The sequence below is a fragment of the Oreochromis niloticus genome, linkage group LG6 (assembly GCF_001858045.2).
Source record: "Oreochromis niloticus isolate F11D_XX linkage group LG6, O_niloticus_UMD_NMBU, whole genome shotgun sequence".
Classification (NCBI taxonomy): Eukaryota; Metazoa; Chordata; class Actinopteri; order Cichliformes; family Cichlidae; genus Oreochromis; species Oreochromis niloticus.
In genome coordinates, this window is record NC_031971.2 from 34,283,217 (window position 1) to 34,305,700 (window position 22,484).

At 39.3% G+C, this 22,484-nt stretch overlaps 2 protein-coding genes across 5 annotated transcripts; one reads left to right on the plus strand and one right to left on the minus strand.

The window, feature by feature from the left end:
• Positions 1–4,268: 4,268 nt before the first annotated feature.
• Positions 4,269–12,542, minus strand: wiza (WIZ zinc finger a). Of its 4 annotated transcripts, XM_005458575.3 has the most exons (10): positions 12,507–12,542; positions 11,852–11,945; positions 11,377–11,693; positions 11,205–11,298; positions 9,783–10,601; positions 9,255–9,611; positions 7,370–7,584; positions 7,150–7,291; positions 6,898–7,057; positions 4,269–5,120 (listed from the first exon to the last, which is right to left on the minus strand). In XM_005458575.3, exons 1-10 carry the CDS (start codon positions 12,525–12,527, stop codon positions 4,964–4,966), a joined length of 2,376 nt encoding a protein of 791 aa, XP_005458632.1. In that variant the 5' UTR covers positions 12,528–12,542; the 3' UTR covers positions 4,269–4,963. The 4 variants fall into 4 exon arrangements, with proteins under 4 accessions (XP_005458632.1, XP_005458631.1, XP_005458633.1 ...); XM_005458574.3 differs by having other exon boundaries at positions 11,205–11,693; XM_005458576.3 differs by having other exon boundaries at positions 11,205–11,693; positions 12,470–12,532.
• A 4,849-nt stretch (positions 12,543–17,391) lies between these two features.
• Positions 17,392–21,938, plus strand: prdx2 (peroxiredoxin 2). Its single transcript, XM_003453755.5, has 6 exons — positions 17,392–17,547; positions 18,473–18,593; positions 18,720–18,873; positions 20,814–20,936; positions 21,068–21,198; positions 21,556–21,938. The coding sequence occupies exons 2-6, from the start codon at positions 18,491–18,493 to the stop codon at positions 21,636–21,638; spliced, it is 594 nt and encodes a 197-aa protein (XP_003453803.1). The 5' UTR covers positions 17,392–17,547; positions 18,473–18,490; the 3' UTR covers positions 21,639–21,938.
• Positions 21,939–22,484: the final 546 nt, after the last annotated feature.

A 22,484-nucleotide genomic window follows, 5' to 3' on the forward strand; every position in this document is an offset into this window, starting at 1 on the left:
CCATGAGTGTTGGCAGTGCAGTTATCCTCCAGTCAGGGTGGAGGTAGGGCATGTTTGACAGCCTGTGGGTGTCTGTTTGTCTTTGACCTGATGGACCTGTAGCGTTTACCAGAGGGAAGGGGGGGGGGGGGGAGTGAGTGTCCAGGGTGTGAGGGGTCTTTGATGATGATGCTGGCTTTCTGCTGAAGTCTGCCAGTATAGATGTCTCTGAGGGGGGTTAGTGAAGTGCCGATTGCCCGCTCTGCTGCCCTCACCACCCGCTGCAGTTTCCTCTTGTCCTCCGCGGTGCAGCAGTTGAACCAGAGTGTGCAGCAGTAAGTCAGAAGGCTCTCAATGGTGGAGCGGTAGAGGTTTACTAGCAGTCTTTGGGGTAATTGAGCCTGACGTAGTTTCCTGAGGAAGTACAGCCTTTGTTGTGCTTTGCCTACTTGGTGGGAGATGTTTGTGGACCAGGTAATGTCGGCCGAGATGTGGACTCCGAGGAACTTAAAGCTTTCTACCCTTTCTACCTCCTCCCCATCAATGTAGAGGGTAGAGTGCTTATTAGACAAAGCCAGCTAGTTTGGTTAGCGGGCTTGCATCTTTCTCTTGAAACTTCTAGTGAAGCTTTCACTTTCACATTTGTTCTCTTTTTAAGTTACTTTTGTTCTTGTGTTTTTCTGGTTCTGGTTAGATATTCTAGTGTATGGTTTTTATTTTTATCTTTTGGGTCCTCAAGTGGCCATTGGAGTAAAAGAATCATTTGGCACTTTAGTGTTAGCAGCGCAGAAGATTTCCACTTGGTCTTTACACAAGTAGGTGGGAGGTTAATTGATTCTACAGTCAGCTGTACCGGCCAGTATTTAACAGGAACTGATGAGTAACCAAACCTACTGTAGACAAACAGACAAACAGACAGAGAACGAGGGAGGGGAGAGAAGAAACAGAGAGGAACGAGCATGTCTGCACTAAATGCAAAGAGGGGACGATAGCTCTGGCTATCGTCATATTGAAGACCAACATTTTTAGCATTAACATAGAGTCATATTTTGGCACCCATTTATTCTCAGAGCAGATTTACCTCAATAAATCCCTGAGAAAAATATTGTTTCTTTAGGTTGGCATATGCCACAATGCACAGTGAGGCTAAATTATACAGAATTTAAGTTTTTAAAATGCATGTCATGTTAAAGTTAGCCCAGAAGATCCTAGAGGCATCATGACTTGAATTGCCTGCAGCTGATCATATGTAGCTGATACTCTAATTTAAACTCACTGCTAAATTTAAGATGACAGAACGCTGCTGAATTTTAGCTCCAAAGACCACAACAGCTGCCCTGAATGCAGCATTAATTTAATAGTCCATTCAAAGCCTGGTATCCTTAACTTAATAAAGTCATTATTAATTAATTATTGCTCTTATAAGGATATAAAAAAAACAAGGATTTTGTTTTGATGATCACTCCTGTATTACTAGTCCATATTCGTGTGTACATTTGTTAGGAAAGCCTCATAAGGATTGTGGTTGACAAAAAGAAGTAATTGATCGCACTGTACTAACCATCTTCGTTGTGAAAAGCAGCCGTACTGAAGCCATGTTGGTTTTAAAACCCATGAACCACAGTCAGGAAACCTAAAATTGTTGGCCACATCTTCCAAATCCCACAGCCCATGGAAGACAGATGTGCTCCTAATTTGGGCTCCCAATTCAGTAAGCACTTTGAAACTGCTGTCCCTTGAAAGTGAGATGCTTATGCCTGCCTTTGAACCGTCAGGTGTTGACAGCCGTGAGCAACAACCTGGTTAGTTCCTGTCAGGTAGGATAACTTGCTCGCTTTGTAAATGCCTTAAAGGTTGGCACAGCAGCAGAGGAGTGCAGATCAGATTAATCCATCTGTGGTTGGAGGCAGATTTTTGGTTGTAGTAAATCACACAGAATGACACTCCAGGGACCATTGCTGTAAAGCAAAAAATATAACAGAGACAGAAACAGCGAGACAGGGGAGAGTGATGATCATATCCCATCTATTCCAGCGGCAGAAAACAGGAGTGATATTATGCTGCCTGGAAACTTCTAATGGATCTTCCTCTCAGTTATCATTGCACAAAAGAGGGTCCCATCATCAACTATTCATTACCTTTTTCAATTAAAAAACAATGTTTCCTCTCTGAACACAAGCACAATTAAATAATTATATTTATTTAAAATTCATTCTCAGCTTATGGTGATGGAAAAAAAATCTGCCACAATTTAGGTGAATTTGAGCAGATAAAGAGGGCGGATGATTACTGTTATTACTTTGGGACAGTGTAGAGTTTACCAATTTCATTTCAGAATCATCCACAGTTCATCAATAAGGGATGAATTACTTGCTGCAGAGGTTGTAAAGGTAGTAAGATTAATAAACCCCATCATCAAGACAATGGTGGCTACAGGCCTGGAAAGTGGAGGAAATTAAATATAAAGCCATGTTTGGAACATTTTGGTCACAGGGAATAGGAGTTTAGAGGAGCTTGGATGAAGATGCACTTTTTTCATGTCCTCAGAAGTTAAATTAACATCTTCTTATAAATTAGTTTACTTATGCTGGGGGGATGATTAATGCTGAAACACATGCAACTGCAAGGACAACAAGACCTCAAAACCAGACAGTATGACAGGAAACCCTTGTTAGGTGTTCATTACCTGTGGTGTCCCAGGTTTATATCCAGCTGGAGACTCACGTCATTCCCATAGCCTGAAATAAGCACTCAAAATGCCTTGAAAATTATCAAAAGATGTGATTAATTAGTAGATAAAGCGAAATCAGCTGAAGTGAGTTTCCAAACAGCTCTTTTAAATAACTATCAATACCGGCAAGCTAACACAACAAAAGGAAAGTGGGATGCAAATCGGAGGAGAAGCAGTGATATATCACCACATCACAAGTGATCTCAAGGCACTTCATATTATAACGTAAAGAAACCACAAAGTCATAGATAGAAATCCAGTGAGTCAACCATCCTCTATGAGCAATCACGTGGCTCTAAAAAAAAAGGTCTCTCTTGGTCCAGTTCCAGTTTCTTTCCTTTTGACAGGAAGAAACTGGAAGCATCTTTTTATGCTAACTGAAAGAGACAACAAAAAAAGAGATAACAACACAGAACCAAGTGCAAACTATGTGAGAGAAAGAAGAGAATGTTAATGGTGTGCAGTAGTGGCTTATGAAAGCACAGGGAATGAGGGGAATGGAGAAGCATCACGGGGAATCACCCAGCAGCCTGAGTTTATAGAAGCAGCAAAACTGAGGGAACTCTAGGTATTATCAAAAAGGAAAGTTTGAAGCTCAATCTCAAAAGTAGAGAAGGTGGCTGAACCCAAACTAGAAGCCAGTTCAAGAGAAAAGGTAGGCTCTGACAGTCAGTTTTGCACATGGCAATCAATTCTGGATTTTAAAGGCCACTGTATAAAATCTACTTCATTTTGGATCTACAGAAGACTTTTCAAAGCGTTTTTGGGACAACATGATAAAAAGGAATTAAATTATTCCAGTGCAGAAGTTAAAAAATTGAGATCTCAACATTCTCCAGCTGTTAAAATTTTTAGCTTACACAACCAATTAAAACAAAAGAATATTTTATCAAATATAGTTTCTTATACTCTTAATTTTGCTAAGCCTCAGTACTGGACTTTTGGATTTCTCTCCAAATCAAAAATTGAAATAAATAAATAAATATATAAATAAAAGTTGCAGTAGGAAGTAGAAAATTAAATTGTGTGGGGTCCTTTATAGCAAAACCTGCTGAACTTTTAGAGTTAAACTGAAACTTGTTTTTAAAACTCTCAGGCTGTTTATGTTTTACATCATACAAAAAAGTATGAAAAAGTAACCTCTACAGCTTTACAGTTTTTTTGTTGGTAATAAAAATGAGTAAGCCATTTATGTTAGTTTTAAAAGATCATAAATACAACAACAACAAAAAAAACAAAAACAAAATATTATTAAAATGAAAAGTGCAAATTTAAAGTAGAAAATAATGACTATGTGCCGTGTGACACTCATACGGTTCAAATGTTTTTGGTTTGCTCACAAATGGCTGTTTCGATTGAAAGGTTGGTGATCCCTGGTTTAGAGTATGGATTAAATGCTAAATCCTCATTTTAAAAAATATTTACTTTTCTCGCTATAGTATTGGAAACGAAGGAAATAACACTCAGAATATCTGGTTAAGACAATGTTCCTGAGGGTGTTAATGATGAAAGAAGTTCATTCCTATTGATATTAGAAAAAAGCATATCACACACAATATTAATTACATACAAGATATAATTTATTTTATACAAGTGTTAAAAAAAATCTAAAATCTCCATCCACTGTTAGCTTGTTTTGCATCTTGTGAAGAAAAAGAATGGAAACACTTAACTACTTTCTACAACAATGGCATCAAGCTTTGTGGTAACAGTGTTGTTGTGTACAGAACACACAATGAAAAACATTGGCCCTACATATTTAAAGTAAAACGCCGTAAACGTTAATGTATGAAACAAAGTTCAAAGGTATTTAAAAGAAAAAAGCTATTTCGAAATGAAATGACCACCACGGCAGTTTACATACACTGTAAAACCAAAAGAAAAAAAGTGAAATTCATGTCAGTCTCTCTAGTTTCTTAACATCAAAGGCTGAATACCATTAAAATACATTTAATGTCTGTTCAAATGGAAGGAATGTAAGAGCCCCGTAGGAAAGCTCTGTCTGTCAAAAAAGCATAAAAAAAACGAAAACACATCCACAGATCATTATTTTGATCTATGATATCTAATGGATTTAACCTGAGTGTATTAGGTTGTGCTGTGTTTCTCATATGGCTCATGGCTGCCCTCTTTAGGACAAGGAAGGAATAAATTTTTTGACAATTTGTTGACTTCAAGTAGACATTAGGATAACACGACTTCTTGGACTTTTTCTTCTCAATCTTTTAAATGTCAAACTGAATAAATACACGTCTAAACAGCTACTGGATGGACCAGCGCTGGAGTTGTCACAGGTGTAGCGGGAGGAGACGCTTTGTCTTTATAGCCCAGCGACAGAATGTGTTTCTGCAGGTGTGTGATCCACTGTTCCTGAACAGACAGAGGTCCATGAAATACTTCCTCACAGAACCTGAACAGCAGGATAGAGAAGAGTTTTATTAACTGCATCATATGAAGCTTAAAAAAAAACAAAAAACAAAAAACAAAAAAACACAAAAAACCCACAAAAAAAACATTGATATTAACTCAGTCTACACTCACGGGCCACTTCATTAGAGACACTTGACAGCTCCTCATTAGGCCAATGCATTTAACCATGTAGACATGGTCAACACAACCTGCTGAAGTTGAACTGTGGCATGTGTGCTGGACTACCAGCACAACCAGGGTTTACGCAGAAAATATCCAATGGGCTGATAGAGATCAGAAAAAAATGGCCAGACTGCTTTGAGCTGACGAGAAGGCAACAGTAACTCACTGCATTTAAACCTCTCCAAATGCACAACATGTTTAACTTTGAAGCAGATGGGTTGCAACAGAAGACCACACCGGGTGCAACTCTTTCTCAGCTAAGAACAGGAAACTGAAGCTACAGTTCACACAGGCTCGCCAAAATTGGATAAGCGAGTATTAGAAAAATAATCCATTCGGCATCGATGGTTCAAGGTGATGGTGATGTAATGGTGTGAGACACACTACAGTGCCTAAAGAATTTGCTTGTCTGCCTTCACATGCATATGAGTCCAAGTGACAGCCCATTCTTAACCCAGAGGCTTTAACATGATTTATTTTGCTAATTTTTTGCAGCTATAACAGCTTCAACTCTTCTGGGAAGGCTTTCCACAAAGTTTGAGTGTTTATGGGAATTTCTGAACAATATTCCAGAAACACATTTGTAAGCTTAGACACTGATGTTGGACGAGAAGACCTGACTCGCAGTCTCCTATCTAATTCACCCCAAAGGTGTTCTGTCAGGTTGAGTTCGGGACACTGCGCAGGCCAGTCATCCATGTCTTTATGCACTTTGCTTCATGCACTGGTGTGCAGTTATGTTGGAACAGGAAGGGGCTATCCCCAAACTGTTCCCACAAAGTTGGGAGCATGAAATTGTCCAAAATGTCTTGGTATGCTGAAGCATTATGAGTTCCTTTCACTGGAACACTTGGAACTGTTGACAGTAGAAATATTTAGAAGGGAGGACATTTTACAACTGGACTTGGTGGTATCCTATTACGATACCATGCTGGAATTCACTGGGCTCTTGAGAGCGACCAATTCTTTGACAAATGTTTGTAGATGTTTGCAGTCTGCATGCACAGATGCCTGATTTTATACACATGTCCATGGAACTGACTGAGCACTTAAATTCAATTATTTGGATGGGTAAGTGAATACAGTATAGTGTATTTTCTTGGTTCCCAATTAGCATAATTTAAATGCCACAGCCTACTTGGGTATTGCTCCTGTATCCCTTTTGTGATGCCTGCTTCCAGCTGGATAATACTCCATGTTTTAAAGCTAAAGTCATCTCAAACTGGTTTCTTGAACATGACAATGATTTCACTGTAATCTAATGGCCTCCACAGTCACCAGATCTCAATCCAACAGGGATGTGTTGGCACGGGAGATTCACATCATGTCACATTGGACAAAAATGTCTGAGGAATGTTTCCATCTCAGATGAATGTGTGCCACTCGAAAGGCAAAAGGAATCCAATCCAATCCAGTAGAAGAAAGGTGTATCTCATTAAGGGGCTAGTAAATGTATAATAATGCATCCGACATTCAGACATTTTGACAATATGTTTAAATATTGTTCAAATGTAGCTTACCTCTCCATCAAATTTAAGATTTAGACAACCTATAATTTTACAAAGCATTTCTACAGCTGTCAAATAGAGACTCACCTGCACTTTAGGGAATAGATTTTACCCACCAGTTTGACCAGTGGAGTTAGTGGGGGCTTTGGCACCAGAGCAGGGATATTTCCAGACCGCGGTGGTTGCTGGGAGTTGCCGCTCTGATTTTCTCTACCTGTAGAGGCCCCGTGCTTTTGTGAATGTACCCCTGAAATCCCACAGGGAGGTTTTAGTATTGCTTTTTAATCTATTACAATGTATCCAGCTATCTTCCACAACCCTTTGGTCCCGTTACTTCACCTCTTGAGGAGCGCACACTGTGGTTGCTGTGATCCTTCCTGTTTACTTTGTGCTCATGGCGCTGCATGGAAGACTTCAGACTACCGCCAGCCAGACACTCAGAGTCTGTGGATGGCGATGGGGATGTAGGAGTTTTGTGGGACTGAAAAAGAAAATTACAATAAATTAGAATTAACGTAATACACTGATGTTTATCTGAATATCTCAGCGCACAGCCCACCTTCTTGATGTAAAGGTCTCCCATGCGATAACGCTTGGTAATTTCCGACACCTTGGCCGGATCTCTCCTGATCAGCTCACTGAGGAGTTCAATTGGTGAAGTCGCTCCATCTGCCTTCCACTCAATGATGCCCAGCTGTCGGAGGTGGGCCCTCGCATGACTGGCCAGGGCCTTACGGTTCTCAAAGTCGAACCCGCAAAGCTCACAGGATGTGTCTGACACGAACAAGATGGCACACGTGTAAACTTCTGCTGCCACACTATTTCAATCTAGTTGAGGTGTGAAATTTATCTGGGCCACTACGATACCCTACTTATTTTATCTTTCAGGCACGCTCTTGTAGACTAACTGTTATGCTTGGAATCATTGTCCTGTTGCATGAGCCAATTTTGGCCAAGCTTTAGCCCACGGGAGGCTTCACCATTTGACTCTAGAATACTCTGGTATGCAGAGGAGTTCACATTTCAGAGGAAAGAGGAGGTCATTGCTCCAGAAGTCTTGTGGTTTGTTCAGATGCAACGATGCAAAGCTAAGTCTAAATGCATCCTCAATCATCCAGGTAAGTAAATCCCAAAAGGTTGATTCTGTTCATCTGGACGTAGCATTGTCTTCAGTCCTGAAGAAGTCACTCGGATGAGTGAAGAAACGTTTCTCCCACTGAAAACGTTACGTCCAGATGAACAGGATTAACCCTTTGGGATATGCAAAGCTAAGTTGTGCTGTTATGTTCTAGGGTTTGGGCGATATGTAAAAATTTTCCAACTGACAATCGTCAGTCCAATATTCGACAATGGGCAATATATTCATGCATGCACAGACTTTTTGATGGGCGGAGCAATGTAATCACGCATGGACTGATTTGCGTGTTTACAACACAGAAGAAGTCCAAACATGGACGAACTAATTTACAAAAAAAATTAGGGCTGTCAGCGTTAATGCGGCACTAAAGCAGTCATTACGATTAAAATTTTTTAACATGCTCAACCCATCTGAAGCGCAGAATGAACAAACTTTTGACAAACTGCCCGAAATGCGTTGACAGAGACATTTCGGGGATTTTGACTCAGTCTGCGCTCCAGATGGGTTAATTTTTAATCGCGTTAGTCGTGATGATGGCACAAAATTTGGGATTTCTTTGGCTTTAAACCAGACGAAAGAGGTAAACCGAAGGATGTAACCAAAGCGGTGTGCCACTTGTGGAGACATATAATGCAAGCAAAGTACTCAAACACTACTAACATTATTTTTTTTTCCTGTTGACTGCTTCAATTAGCTCCATCATTATTAACAAACTTACTCAAGGGGAAATAAAGAAATAAATCGCCCTTGTAAAAACTATCAATAGTCGATATATTTGTCCAATCGCCCAACCCTAGTATGTTCTTTTAAGAAAGAAGAGCCTTTCTACTGATGAACCTTCCAAACAAGCCATACTTGTTTTTGCTTTGTAACTCTACTGTTATGAACTTTAATTTTTAACGTTAACTGAGGCCTATACAGTCTGGTCTCAATGCTCCAGATCAGCAAACACCCAAAACGTTTCCTTTTATGTAGGTGGTTAAGTTCTGTACTTAGTTAAAATACGCTTTTCTACTTTTTTCTGGAAGGTAAGAGCACTGTTCTTTCTGTCAATTTAAGAGTCTATAGTCCCAAAGTAAGGGTCCAGTCAGGACATTATTCTAACCACACTTCATATTTGATTGCAGTAATAGGTCAACTCTATACACTACTCAAATGTTGAGTACATAAAAGTGACACAAGGAAATAGTTTCACCAAAAAGTTTCAATAATTATATCATTTCAATAATTCACTAAAGCTTCGGGGAAGAATGCTGTGATAACAAATGACAAAATATTGGTAAGTAAAGTAACAAACGTTACTTACCAAGGTGTATGACTCCACCCTTGCTAGATGGCGATTTCTCTTTCATGGAATAATCAAGAGGTGAGTTAGAAGCTGTCTCCCCAGATGTGAGGCTGTCTAGGGACCTTCTGGAGCTTTGAGAACCCCACGAGACTTTGCCCAATGCTGCAGACCCACTGGGCCCCGACTCTTTCCTGCCTTCTTCACCATGCATCATGACTTCTTTTAGAAGATCAATTGGTGATGTTTTAATAGACCAAGAGAGACCGAGCTGCCGTAGATGGGCACGAGCGTGGCAAGACAGGGCTTTGCGGGTGTCAAATAGCTGGCCACAGAAATCACAAAGGACTGTTGGTGGGGACTGCACATCTGTACAAGCTGGGGAACATTATATTTTACAACATTATACATCCAATTTCACTGTACACACACAAACATATGGAAAAATGCTAAAGCAAAGAGTGTGATTAAGAAAATAACAAATTAAGCCTGTTATAGTATAAGATGGTACCAAACATAAAGCATTTGATTAAAAGTTTTTTGCTTTACCTGACTCAGAAGGTTTTGCAGAAATGGCACCAGCAGACAAATTCTGCACAGGGGAGCTGCTCTCATTGGTGGATGTCTTCAGCTGAACAGAGACCTCCGTCTCTATAGGCTCAGGCTTGGGTTTTCTATGAAGGGGGTCCACTGCTAGCCGAAAACCTTTCTTAGCTTTTGGTGCCCTGTTAACGGGAGGGTGAGAAGCCTGAGAGATCTTTTCAGGGGTTGTAGACAGGGGTGTAGAGGAAAGAGAGGTCCAAGACTGGGTTGGACCTGAAGACTGAGCTGCAGGAGAGGGTGGGGCTGGAGATGGTGCTGCAGATGAGCTGGCTGTATTGTTTGTTTTGGGGGGGTGTACAGCTTCTAGCATGCCACTGGATACCAGATCCTCAACGGCATTGATTGCAGAGTTTTTCCCCACTAATTCACTCATCCCTATGTGACGCAGGTGAGAGCGTGCATGGCTTGCCAGGCCTTTTCTATTCTCAAATTCCTCCCCGCAGAGAATACAGATGCACTCCTCAGACACTTTAGGCCGTTTGCTCGAGGATGACTCGGGTGGAGTAGAAAGGCCAGATAGGCGTTTGGATGAGGTTCTAGATGGACTATTTGAAGTAAGCTCCTCATTTTTCTCTAAATCAATAGGCTTGAGGTCCTCCTCTTCCATGACCTGATAAAGAAGATCAATAGGACTACCCTTGATGTCACTGTCAGAGATTCCAATCTGCCGCAAATGTGCCCGAGCATGACTAGCCAAGCCCTTACGTGTCTCATACCAGCAGCCACAAAGTTCGCAAACGTAGACCTCATCGCGGGGGTCTGACGCTAAAAGAATGAGGAAATTGGTGAGAGAAATACACAAAGTTAGCAGGAGACTAATGTGAGATCAACATTACACATTTAAATACCCTTTATTAAGTTGTGCTTTGCACCTGCAGCTACTCTCCTTCAAAATTTATGTTTCTTATAAATTGTTGCATGGCTTCCCTTACAACCGTCTTGAGGTTGTAAGGGAAGTCAAGTCAACCATATTTAATTTTTGTTTACCCAGTTTGTGTGTCCTGGTTTCATTTCAGTACATTATGAGAATCATTTTCAGTTTTTCATTTTTGAGAAGTGAGTTGGTGATAACCTGGTAGCCTGCTATCATGACTGTTAATTTGAACAGAGCCTCACATGGGCAGAAGGACTGGGAGATAGATGACAGGAAACACAGGTTTGTAAGCATAAAGTTCCTGTGTTATGTTTGCATATCTGTGGATTCTCCAAAACACATTGAAATAAAAAGAAAGAAAGAAATTCAAAGTACAGGGTACGGTCTTTGTAGATAAATATACTGACACACACATCTTGTATGTATGAGTTTAGATATTTTGTAAAAAAAATTCTTTATATTATGTTAAAGAAAACAGCTCTGTTCAGCCATACCTAACGTGATAGGAGCGTCAGTTTCCCGTGGTGCCCACAGTGGCTTTGCTGGGGCTGTGTGCTCTGAGGAAGATGAGCTGCCGCCTTCAGCTGGCTTAACAGGAGAAGGAGATGATGGGGGGACAGTTGTTGAAGATTCATTCAGTTTTACTGGAGATCCCTGATGATCTACCTTTTGTGGGGTTGTCGCAAGTCTAACCCCGGTCTTGTAAGAGGTATTAGCGTCTTCTTCTTCTGAAGCCGTCTTTGATTCCTGCTGCAATGTATTTTTTTGAGGCACTGGCCCAGGTGCAGAAGAGTTTGATTTAAAATCTGGAAGGCAGCCATCTCTCTCCTGGATGATCTGGTAGAGGAGCTCTATGGGAGCCCCGCTGCTTTCTGACAACGTCACACCAAGCTGGCGCAGATGGAGTCGGGCATGGCTGGAAAGTCCTCGCCGTGTCTCAAAGTACGTTCCGCAGACTTCACACATTACTGGCTGTGGGGTTGCTGTGGTGGGAGTTAAAAGTTAATGATGACCAGTGAAATGAAATTAACAAGAATGGGCAGAAATCACACAAGCAGACTCTAAATGACACTCTAAACCCAATTACCTGAAATAATGCAATTTTTGGTAATTCACCTAATAGCGTCCTTTGTGTTTTTACCTTGTGAATCCATTGATGCTGAAAAATGCTGTTGGTTTATTCTGAGAGATGAAAGTGTCGTCTTCCTCTGGATCGTGTTAATACTGAATGAAAGCTGAAATTTTTAAAGGCAGAGGAGCTGTATTAGTGTTGACAACAACTTGCAGGTCATTTTTATAGCTCATTAAATAAACGTGCAATGTAAATTCCTTGGAATCCTACAGTTTATAACAAAAACATCCAAACCAGCTGCTTAAACAACACGATTCGACTGACACCTAGCATGAAAAAAGCCCTGTTCACGAACGTCTTCACAGCCGCGGATTAAAACCGGATTGCATCTCTTAACACAGCTTACAGTTAAATACACTCGTCTACTATAAATGTTACTGTACACACTTTAACAAAACAATCTGTAAGCAGTTGAAAGACATTGTAACTTAAAGCTAACTCGGGCTAACCCTGTTACAGCCTTTGTTTTGCTCTAAAATGCTAACTTTAGCTGTTGTGCTAGCCTAAAAATAATCTTATTTAAGCTTAGAGACAACAAGCTACAAATGCCATGGCCTTTAATGGAAGCAAATCAGAAATCTTCTCTTTAATATAAAGCAAAGTCTGTCAAAAACCCCAATACACTACCTGTGTGCATCGGTTTCCCTTATAGTAACAAGCTCACCGGAAGTAGTGTTCCACACATTCCTGCCTGTATTCTTTTTCAAAATAAAAGTCCAAAGGTTATGTCAGGGGTTTTGTAATGGAGCAATAAAAGTCACTGATGATGGACAGAAATTTTGCTTGTTCTCTCAGTAATTTCAAGCTTTGATTACATCATATACAGGTACGATATCTGGTGTATGTATATGGGAGTGGAATAATGTCCTTTGAATTATATGGGTGGTATTTGTCATGTCAAACAAATACAATACAAAACTGACAGACATATGAACATATTATAAATAAAAATGTGATTTTAATCCTCCTCTTATGATTTGATGGAAAATTCTTAAGCTGAATATGTCACATGCATAGTGTACTTGGAAAAATGTTTGAGCTACCCTTCATTTCTTTACATTTTGTTTATAAGCAGCTACACTTTCAGGTAAAGTGGTCTTGAGAAATAGTTCCCCAGCCTTTCTGAAGGCCTTTCAAACTTTCCTTTGTTCATTGGCTGCTTTTTCATTCATTGTCAGGCTAGTTTTTGTACCTGACCATTTTCAGACACTGACCTATAAATTATCAAAGCACAAAAAGGTACCTAAATCAACCAATGAACCAGTGTTGTGTCTACACACGACAACTTAACAAAGAACCCACTTTAAATAGTGTCTTCAGACACTTTGTTGCTAGCAGGGTGTTGCCTGTACCTTTAAGTTCAGTTAGAATGTCACAATGTTTGTCACCATCTAGTGGTGGATCCGATTTACTGCAAAGTGTTCAACCCTTCAACTTTCACCTCTTAGACAGATTTTGAAAGTTAAAGGGTTAACTTTAATATCACAACTTTTTTACAGTTTGATTGAATGTATTTGTGTATTTATTTAAATTGACAGTATAGTCAATTTAAAGAAATAAATGAAAGTAGTTTTGACCCAAATATATCACAAGAAGAGAAGAAACTTGTGTATCTGTGACAGTAAACTGCAGACTGTTAAGTTGCTAGCATCACATTTAAGATATATTTTTAAAATTCTAATTTCTCATCAGCATCAGCACACATCAGACATTTTTGGGTAGGCTAGGTGTTTTGTAACGTGGCTGTTCAGAATATAGTCTAGACAACCAGAAGCCACTTTATTAGGTACACCTGTTCAACTTCTCAATAATGCAAATTTCTAACTGCACAACCACAACTCAATGCATTAAGGCATATAGATATAGTCAAGATGACCTGTGTTCAAACTGAGCATTAAGATGGGAAGTACGCTGTAAAAATCTTGACATCTATAAAGAATATGTCTTTTTCGTGTTCACATAATTAAATGATTATAATTTTAGGTTGATAATATGAATGCAGTCAAACATTCAGGTAAATTAAAACGAGCATGCCTAGAGTTAATTGCTTTTGTACTTATGTCTCATGTCATTTTTGCCTAAATGTTACAAGGTTACTAATTGTTATATAAAATATATATTCTTCTTTAAAAAAAAATGCTAAATCTGAGGTGTCTGTCTCACAATTGAATAAACATTTAGTATTTGCACTTTTTTTTAAATTGGTGTAAAAGGTGAAGAACTCCATTCTAACCAGTGGGGACAGAATGTGACCTGAAAGATGTAGAACATGGTGATGTGATGGAATCACAGACGGTCCTGAAAAAAGCCATCAGTCCTCACAGCAACTGAAAACCCACGCAGACACTTTTCTGTCGTCTTTTTCATCCATGTTTCAACATTTGTCTTCAAACATGGCATCAACTAGCCCATAAGGTAAGCCAAAAACTTAACATTTTTGAACAGTAAACTTGGAAAACTAAAATATAGTACTGAACAAAGCTCAAGTCTAGAGGGTTATGAAATAAGGATTAGGTTCTGTGGCAGATAATCATCTCAACAAACACATAATTTTGTGATTTCCGGGCTATCCTATCAGAAATGGGAACATGATTTAGCATCTTGTAATGTTTCTGTTGAAAACTTAGAGTGCCAAAGTGTGATCAGTTTGCTGCAAGCAATTAAATAAATGGCCTGTATTTGTATAGCGCTTTTACTTAGTCCCTATGGACCCCAAAGCGCTTTACACTACATTCAGTCATCCACCCATTCACACACACATTCACACACTGCACTCTATGAATCAGAATCAGAAAACTTTATTAATCCCTGGGGAAATCGTGTATGTGGATTTATGTGTTGACAATATAATTATATGTTGTCTTTGAAATTCTCTTTGTAACAGTTTATTTCTCAGATTCAGAAGACTCAGCAGATGACTTCACAATCCTTCACTTAAACCTACTGAGCTCCAACGATGAGGTGCAAAACTTTCTTGGGGAAGGAAGTTTTGGAAAAGTAGTCAAGTGTGTCCACACTGTATCCAACACAGAGATTGCTATCAAAAAAATTGAAGACAAGCCCATGATCTCAAGCCCCGTGATTTTGTAAGATGGAATAGATCATTCTTCCATGAAGGATTCATTTGGCTTGAATTTGAGCTCCTTGATCTTAGTCTGAAGGAGTATATGCAAGAGAGAGACTCTCAACTCTTTGATGAGCGTCACCCAGTTTCACATCAGGTTTGCCATCTTTACCTATTTCACCATGTAAATACAAACTCTAAAGAAAAAAATACTAATTTGCACAGATGTGTTTAGTTAGAACACATTTGTGTGATTCCAGCTGACCACAGTGTTGTTCCTGCTCAAGGCCCTGAAAATCATCCATGCTCATATAAAGCCTCAAAATATTATGGTTTTGGATCGCAGACAACAGCCACTGCAAGTCAAGCTCATTGATTTTGGCCTGGCTCGCCATGTCTCCGATGTTGTGCAAAGATCATGTGGTACATGCAACCTCGTTAACCTAACAAATAATGTTAAAAATAGGCACTGAAAGCTGAAAACTGCATTTTTAAGTTTTGAAAAATGAGCGTCACTTTGCAAAGTGAACTTAAAACACTGGATTTGAGATATTGTTCTTTACTTCTACCTCTTCGATAGATTAAAACCTATTTACAGTTCTAGATATGTGTAAGAGAACTCAGTCTGGGTTTCCCGCTTTTTCCTGGGAACAACGAAAATGCTGCAGTAGGTATCTTCTGCACAGAATGGAATTAAGCGCTCCTTAATCAAATCTTTATGCTTTTTCCAGATAAGGTTCATTGTGGACACTCTGAGTCAGCCACCAGATTATCAGTTAAGATAAGATAAAATAAGATAAGATAACCTTTATTAGTCCCACATGTGGAAAATGTGTTGAACAGTGGACAAAAAAGCACAAGGTTCATTCACCTTGAAAACAGATGTAACCAGGAGACCTGGAGAATAAAGGTACCTACCTACTTACCTGCCTGCCTACCTACCTACCTACAACTAACTTGTCTAACTGAACCACTACTTCTTTATAGACTCCACTGGAGTTTTTTACAGAAACTGGACACCACCATAGCGACACCAGATTTATTTGTCTCACTTCTTTAGAGGCCTTGAAGAAGGTAGGGGCTCTTTTTGGATCAGGTAGCCATTAATACAATATAGAATAGTTGCTACAAGGACATCTTCCACTGACTTTCATGATAATTCAAAATATCTTCATGGTCAGTGTAGATAAGCTACAAAAGACGAGACAAACATCCATTCACACATACTGCTATTTTAGAATCACCAGTTAACCTAACCCCACTAATTGCATGTCTTTGCACTGTGGGAGGAAGCCCGAGAACCCACACAGACACAAGGAGGACACGCAAACTTCACACAGAAACTCACCAGCCAGATGGTGGATTCAAACCCAAGACTTGCTGTGAGGCAGCAGTGCTAATCACTGCACCACTGTGGTGACCCTGAAAGAAATCAGTCTGAAGAAAATAATATAAAAAAGACTGTAAAATAAAATATGATGGTTTATGGAAGTTATGTATGAATAAGTTTTATTAGAAAAAGGGAAGCAAAAATCTAATTCAATAAAAAAAAAAAAATGTGACTACACAGAAAGTATTTTGGTAGCCAAGGAGCTAAAAATGATTTTAAATATTTAACATTTTCTTAATTCCTAAATTACATGTACTTACACACGCATACACATGCACATCAGTCTAATCTAGAGGTGCCAGAACTAGCTTGCTAAAGGGTACTGGATTATTTTGCAAAGTGAATATTGTAAACAAGGATTGTTTTGGACTTTTTGTTTTGGTTTTACGAATGGATTAATTTCATCCAAGCCAGAAGTCTGAGTTATTGTTAGTTTCTCAGGCTTTTTAATCAAAACAGTATTGCAGCTTGGTCGTTAGGTTGAAAAACCATTGTGATCTTTGTTAAAGTTAAGACAGCAGCTTTTCTTGTAAGCTAAGCTATCAGACTCATAAGTGCAAATTCAACCATGAGACACATCATTGAGAGAGCACTTGTCTTTCCTAAGACATCTTCAGTTGTTTATCATCATTATTTATATTGAATATTTTTAAATAGGTTATAATTCATACGTCTGTATTTAATGTCTTAAGTAAAATTTGCCATGAAATAGAAAAAGCTGTAAAACTTGTAAAAAAAAAAAAAAAAATACAGTTAAAAAACAAAAAAAATTTTCCATCTTCACATTTTCCAAAGCCTTCACACTCCGGCCCTAAGGTATTGTAGACCTACATCGATATTTTTTTATTTTTTTTTTAATCTTTATGTTAAGAACATTGAATTTTCACGTAATAATTGAGTTCCATAAATAAAACTGACATTGCCATTGAACCTGACATTGACACTGGGCCCAAGAAGCCAGTCCCCCACTACGACATCCCTGCATTTTTGTTCATGTGACAGTGTTTCCACGGTGTACTTAGAAAATATCATCTTATGTCAGAGATATACATATTTAGAAACAGCTAATCTTAACTTTTTAATCGTTTTTAATCTTAACTTTTACTCTGAAGGGAGTTATTTTTACTTCCGGGTGGCCTCAGCCGTCTCTGCGTACTTATCGCACGCTCCCTTCTCCACTTTGACTCCTCTATTCTCTTGCAGCCTGCAGACTTCTGCTTCCAACTTCTTTCGCGCTTTACGTCAAGACAGGTGAGTAGGACGTTTATGGGATTCGTCAGAAGTTTACAGCGTGTCTGTAAACTCGACTCTGTATTTCCTCTGAAACAAACGGAGACTAAAGAAAGCAGTTTCGTACGTAAAGCTAACATTAAGCTAGCCTGTCAGGCGGGTGAGCGGCTGGCTCCTTCTTGAAGTGTTTGGCCATGTTTCCTTTCTTTGTCCCTGTGCTGCAGCTTGCAGGATACACTACTCACTTCCTCTCCGCTCTGTTCGACTACAGCTTTTTCTGTTTCATTTCGAAAACGAAATTTAAACATTAAAAGCTTCACTTTATGACTGAACTTTGACCCATTACGTGCATTTATCTCTTTAAAACCAAGCACAGTTCCTTGACGATTGTTAGCGTTTCTTCGTATAAATTATGACGAAGGAGAAATAATCCAGATTTATTCATAGATCACTGGAAAGCATAGGCCTTTGGATTAATACCGACTGCTGTTTGTTGTAGTACAACGTTGCTTATTTGCAAGTTTATCGTTTATTTGCACATTGGATTGTTATTGCCTGTATGCAAAATTAAAGTAGCTGAACGCGCAATAATCCTCGGAAATCGTCTGCATAGGCACAGCGAGAACCCTGTCATTGGTTTGTGCGTTTCATGGTTATGTAACCTTGCTAATAGGCCATTGTTCCCTGCGGGCTGAACATGACTTGCATGTGATACTATGTGGGTCTGCTTAAGTTACCAAACCTTTGAAGCTCTGGGCCTCCTAAGAGCTGTAAAACCTGGCTCTCGGGTTAAACCTCACCGCGTTTATTTTTCTTTTTCCAGTCAAAATGTCATATTTGTTGTTTATCAGAGCTTTATCTCAGGCACCACCCAGCTGAATTTATCTGTGGTGGTCTGCGAGCATTAGGAGTTTTCTGGTAACTGTGTGTGCTGTTTCTCTTTCAGTCATTTGTCTCATACACCATGTCTGCTGGAAACGCTAAGATTGGCTTCCCTGCCCCAGACTTCAAAGCCACCGCTGTAGTTGATGGACAGTTCAAGGACCTCAAGCTGTCAGACTACAAAGGTCTGTATCTACATCTGTTCTCATTGGCTCATTCTGGCATTTATAGGCCTATATTTCTACACTAACTGCTTATTTGACTACAATCAATACTTAACATTGTTTTAATTTCCTCCTCCTGTGCTGCAGGGAAATATGTAGTTTTCTTTTTCTACCCCCTGGACTTCACATTTGTGTGCCCCACTGAAATTGTGGCCTTCAGCGACAGGGTAGAGGAGTTCCGCAGCATCGGCTGCGAGGTTATTGGCTGCTCCGTGGACTCTCACTTCTCTCACTTGGCATGGTAAGAACTCACGGATAATGAAACATAATGGGCATTTGTGGGAATTTGACTACTTCCTGAGCTCTTTACCAACAACGTCCACACTGCTCACGTGTTAGCAGGTGGATTAAGCAGAGCTGCTTCAACAAAAAGCTTTTTACCTGTATTACAGTGATTATCTTTGCAGGTGTACTGTGTTGCTGACTCTTGTGATTTTATACTAACTGGGAAGAAGTGACCTTAGTGAATCTCCACATGTGTATTTGAAAAAACAACAAAAACTTTGGAAAATGTATTTAACAAAACAGTTAAGTGAAAGCTGTTCTGTGTACTTGACTGTCTTGCTGTTTTTATAGCGAGGCTGTCTTAGGCTGAACTTATCAGAAGTTTATACAAGGTCCATCAAACTGTCCTCGGTTGGCCGTTTCTGTTTAGACAGTTAAGGGTGAAGGATTTTGGCCGCTGTGAAGGAGTGCCCAGACCAGTTTATCTGCAACATGTTGATAAGGGTAGCTGAGTCATACAGCGGTTTCTAGAAGACATAAGAAGACATGTGGCATTACACAAACTGCACAGGTCTTCATTTGGAATGTTGTGTTAAAGTTTAAATGCATTATATTTGATTAGGAAGATCAGGCAGTATGTTTCCTCACTCACCTGGATCAGATTCATTACTTTTAATATATTATATACACTTATCTTAGTGTTTTGTTTTTTCAATAAGAGATTGGATAAGCCGTAAAACCTCTATTCATCAATCTGAAGCAAATTGAGTTGATATTATAACCAACAGTTAACTATTAAAGCTGATAGTTAAAATTCTACACAACATATTTGCTATTAAATATGCTGAACAATTGGTTTTGTCAGACACTTTATCATTTTTTTGAATTTAATAGATGCCTTTCAAGACATTAAAATCAATGTGTCATGGAATTTTAAAAAGTCAACAATGGCCAGGCTTCAATAAAAACGTCTTTTAAAGATGAAGTTCTGAAGCAGGTGGCGAGAGCAATGAAGAAGGAAGAACTGAGTATGGGAACGTATGTAGATCAGAGAGAGATGGCTGTATAAGGTTATGGAGAGAAGCAGAATCTTGAAGTAATGTGGTATTGTACAGAAAGTCAAAGCTGTTATAGGATGGGAGTAATATGTTGGAGGATGTTCTGGTAACAACACAGCAGCTGCATGAACAAGATCAAGTCTGGAGATGTTTGTGCCATATACCAGAGAGGATAAAATTACAATAGGCAATCCGAGATGTAACCAGAGCACATGCAAGAAAAGCTGTATTACTACCTGTAAGGAATGGGTGTAGCCAGCTAATATTACATAAGTGGATATATGCAGACTGACAAATATTGATTTGCGTTTCCAAACTTTAGGTGATATCGAATTTAAGCCCAACCTGACTTCTCACCTTCGTCTTTGTGTGCTCTATTAAGTCCCTGTGCTACTCTGTTTGATTGGCTGGTTAAGGTTAGACAGATCTTTCAGGGTCAAAGCTAACCAGTAGCAGAGGAAAGTGGTGTCTTTGCTGAAGATGGTTTAATTAACCTCAGAGTGTTGAATCTCACAACAGGCAGCAGAGGCCAGAAGTGAGACACCTGTAAATTACATGAAACTGCAGTATGAAGAGAGTTTTCACCACATTATTATTTTGCTACTTTTGTCAGACCGTCTTTTGAAGCATTGCAGAGAATCTCTGAGTGCAGTGTGTTCTCATAAAGTTGAACAACTGATATGTTATACGCTCAGACACCACCTGTATCTTATCTCATCTCTAACGGCGTGTTAAATGACTCTCCCATTTCAGAGAACTACAAGGGGGGGGGACACAAACGCAAGGTTTATCAACCAGGAGACCTTCCCTGTGGACATTGTGTTTTTTACTTGTTTATAATATAAAAAAAAAAATAAAAAAAATTTAAATGTTTTGGGGGGGGGGGGTTTCTCTTCAGGGTCAACACACCAAGAAAACAGGGAGGTCTGGGTAACATGAAAATCCCCCTGGTAGCAGACCTCAGCAAGTCAATCTCCAAAGAGTATGGTGTGCTGAAGGAAGATGAGGGCATCTCATACAGGTCAGTTAAATGCCCTTTTAATATAAAATTATTTTTAATAAAAACCCACTGGTTATTGTTAAAAAGCAGCTTGGTCTATTTATACTCTAAAGTATGTGTACAAAACTGCAACATCATCTTGTGAATTTCAGGGGTCTCTTTGTGATTGACGATAAGGGCGTCTTGAGGCAGATCACCATTAACGACTTGCCTGTGGGTCGTTCTGTGGACGAGACTCTGCGCCTGGTTCAAGCCTTCAAGCACACAGACAAATATGGAGAGGGTGAGTAGAACTGCCATACCTTCCCTCAGTTCATCCATGTTTACTCAGCATACACTGGTGCTCAGGTTTAGTGGTGTAACTTATTAATCATGCATTTGTCATAAAAATAACCCAAATACTTGTCATTTATTTCATCTATAACTTCAGATGCTCCAAACTGCACATCACACACTTAAAATGGAAATAGTTGATTGGTAAAATTAACTGTGTAGCTGTGGCTAGATTTGGCAGTTCACTTAGTCCTTCCTGTGTTTCCCAACCAGTCACGCATGTACTTTGTCCTTTAGATTATACCATGTTTGGTGTGTATAAATGTCAGCTTAAAGTAAACTTTGTCCCTACTGCCACTTCACGCAGTGTGTCCTGCTGGCTGGAAACCCGGGAGCGATACAATCGTCCCCGACATCCAGAAGAGCAAAGCCTTCTTCTCCAAGCAGTAAATGTGAACGTCTCCTACCCAGCTGTTTTCCTCAACATAGCACTTGACCTCAGATGAGAGAGATGCCTATAAAGCAGTATCATCACGTCCAGACTAACCTGTTAAAACACACCCCAGCTTCTTGTAGGGGGGAGGAAATGTTCTTTTTCATGTCCAGTGTACAAACATTTGGGTAACCTCATTGTCTTGATCACTGAAAGTATAGTTTTGTTGTTCCTTTTTCAAAGAAAGCACTGAGATTTGTTTCCTGGCTGTTGATAATAATTTGCTACCATCTTTATTAAAACACAGAGGAAAGTTATGATCAAGTGTGTGTGGCTTATTTTGAGTTGGGTTTTTTTGTTTTTGTTTTGTTTTTGTTTTTTTAAATCAAAAATGTGAGTGCTTGTCCACTTACAACCACTAGGTGGCGGCAGAACTCTTCTAAAGCTACTCTTTGATCTTTTTCTTGGTGACTGAGAACTTAAAGTTCTTGGAATAAACCTTTTATTTATGTTTTTTATTGTGGTGTATCATTCTTGGCTCCTGTACCTGGCAGAAGATCTGAGTGCGTCACGAAGCTGCCAAGAGTTGGTTAATATTGGAGTTGCTGTGTTTGACTCAGCACAACAGCCTGTTATTGCCAAATGGTACTGAAGCTCATTGGGAAAGATTGCTGGATATGATTATATGATAATGACTATCCTAACCACAACCTGTCACTGTTTCACTAAAATTTTTGATATCTCACTGTTTAATACTTCCGATTTCCTGATAACATTTGTCTTATTTACTAATTCAGAGAACTACACTTCAGTACACAATCCTGCTTGTTTTACCAAATGTTCTCTGCTTACTGGAACATTTT

Excerpts from the sequence above, each read along its gene's own strand:
- prdx2 (XM_003453755.5), top strand. The coding sequence starts at position 18,491 with ATGTCTGCTGGAAACGCTAAGATTGGCTTCCCTGCCCCAGACTTCAAA. Across the intron at positions 18,874-20,813 it reads CACTTCTCTCACTTGGCATG|GGTCAACACACCAAGAAAAC; the intron begins GTAAGAACTCAC and ends GTTTCTCTTCAG. Across the intron at positions 21,199-21,555 it reads CACAGACAAATATGGAGAGG|TGTGTCCTGCTGGCTGGAAA; the intron begins GTGAGTAGAACT and ends CACTTCACGCAG.
- wiza (XM_005458574.3), bottom strand. The coding sequence starts at position 12,527 with ATGTGTGGAACACTACTTCCG. Across the intron at positions 7,058-7,149 it reads CAGTGTGCGCTCCTCAAGAG|GGGTACATTCACAAAAGCAC; the intron begins GTGAAGTAACGG and ends GTGGGATTTCAG. Across the intron at positions 5,121-6,897 it reads ATCTATTCCCTAAAGTGCAG|GTTCTGTGAGGAAGTATTTC; the intron begins GTGAGTCTCTAT and ends CCTGCTGTTCAG.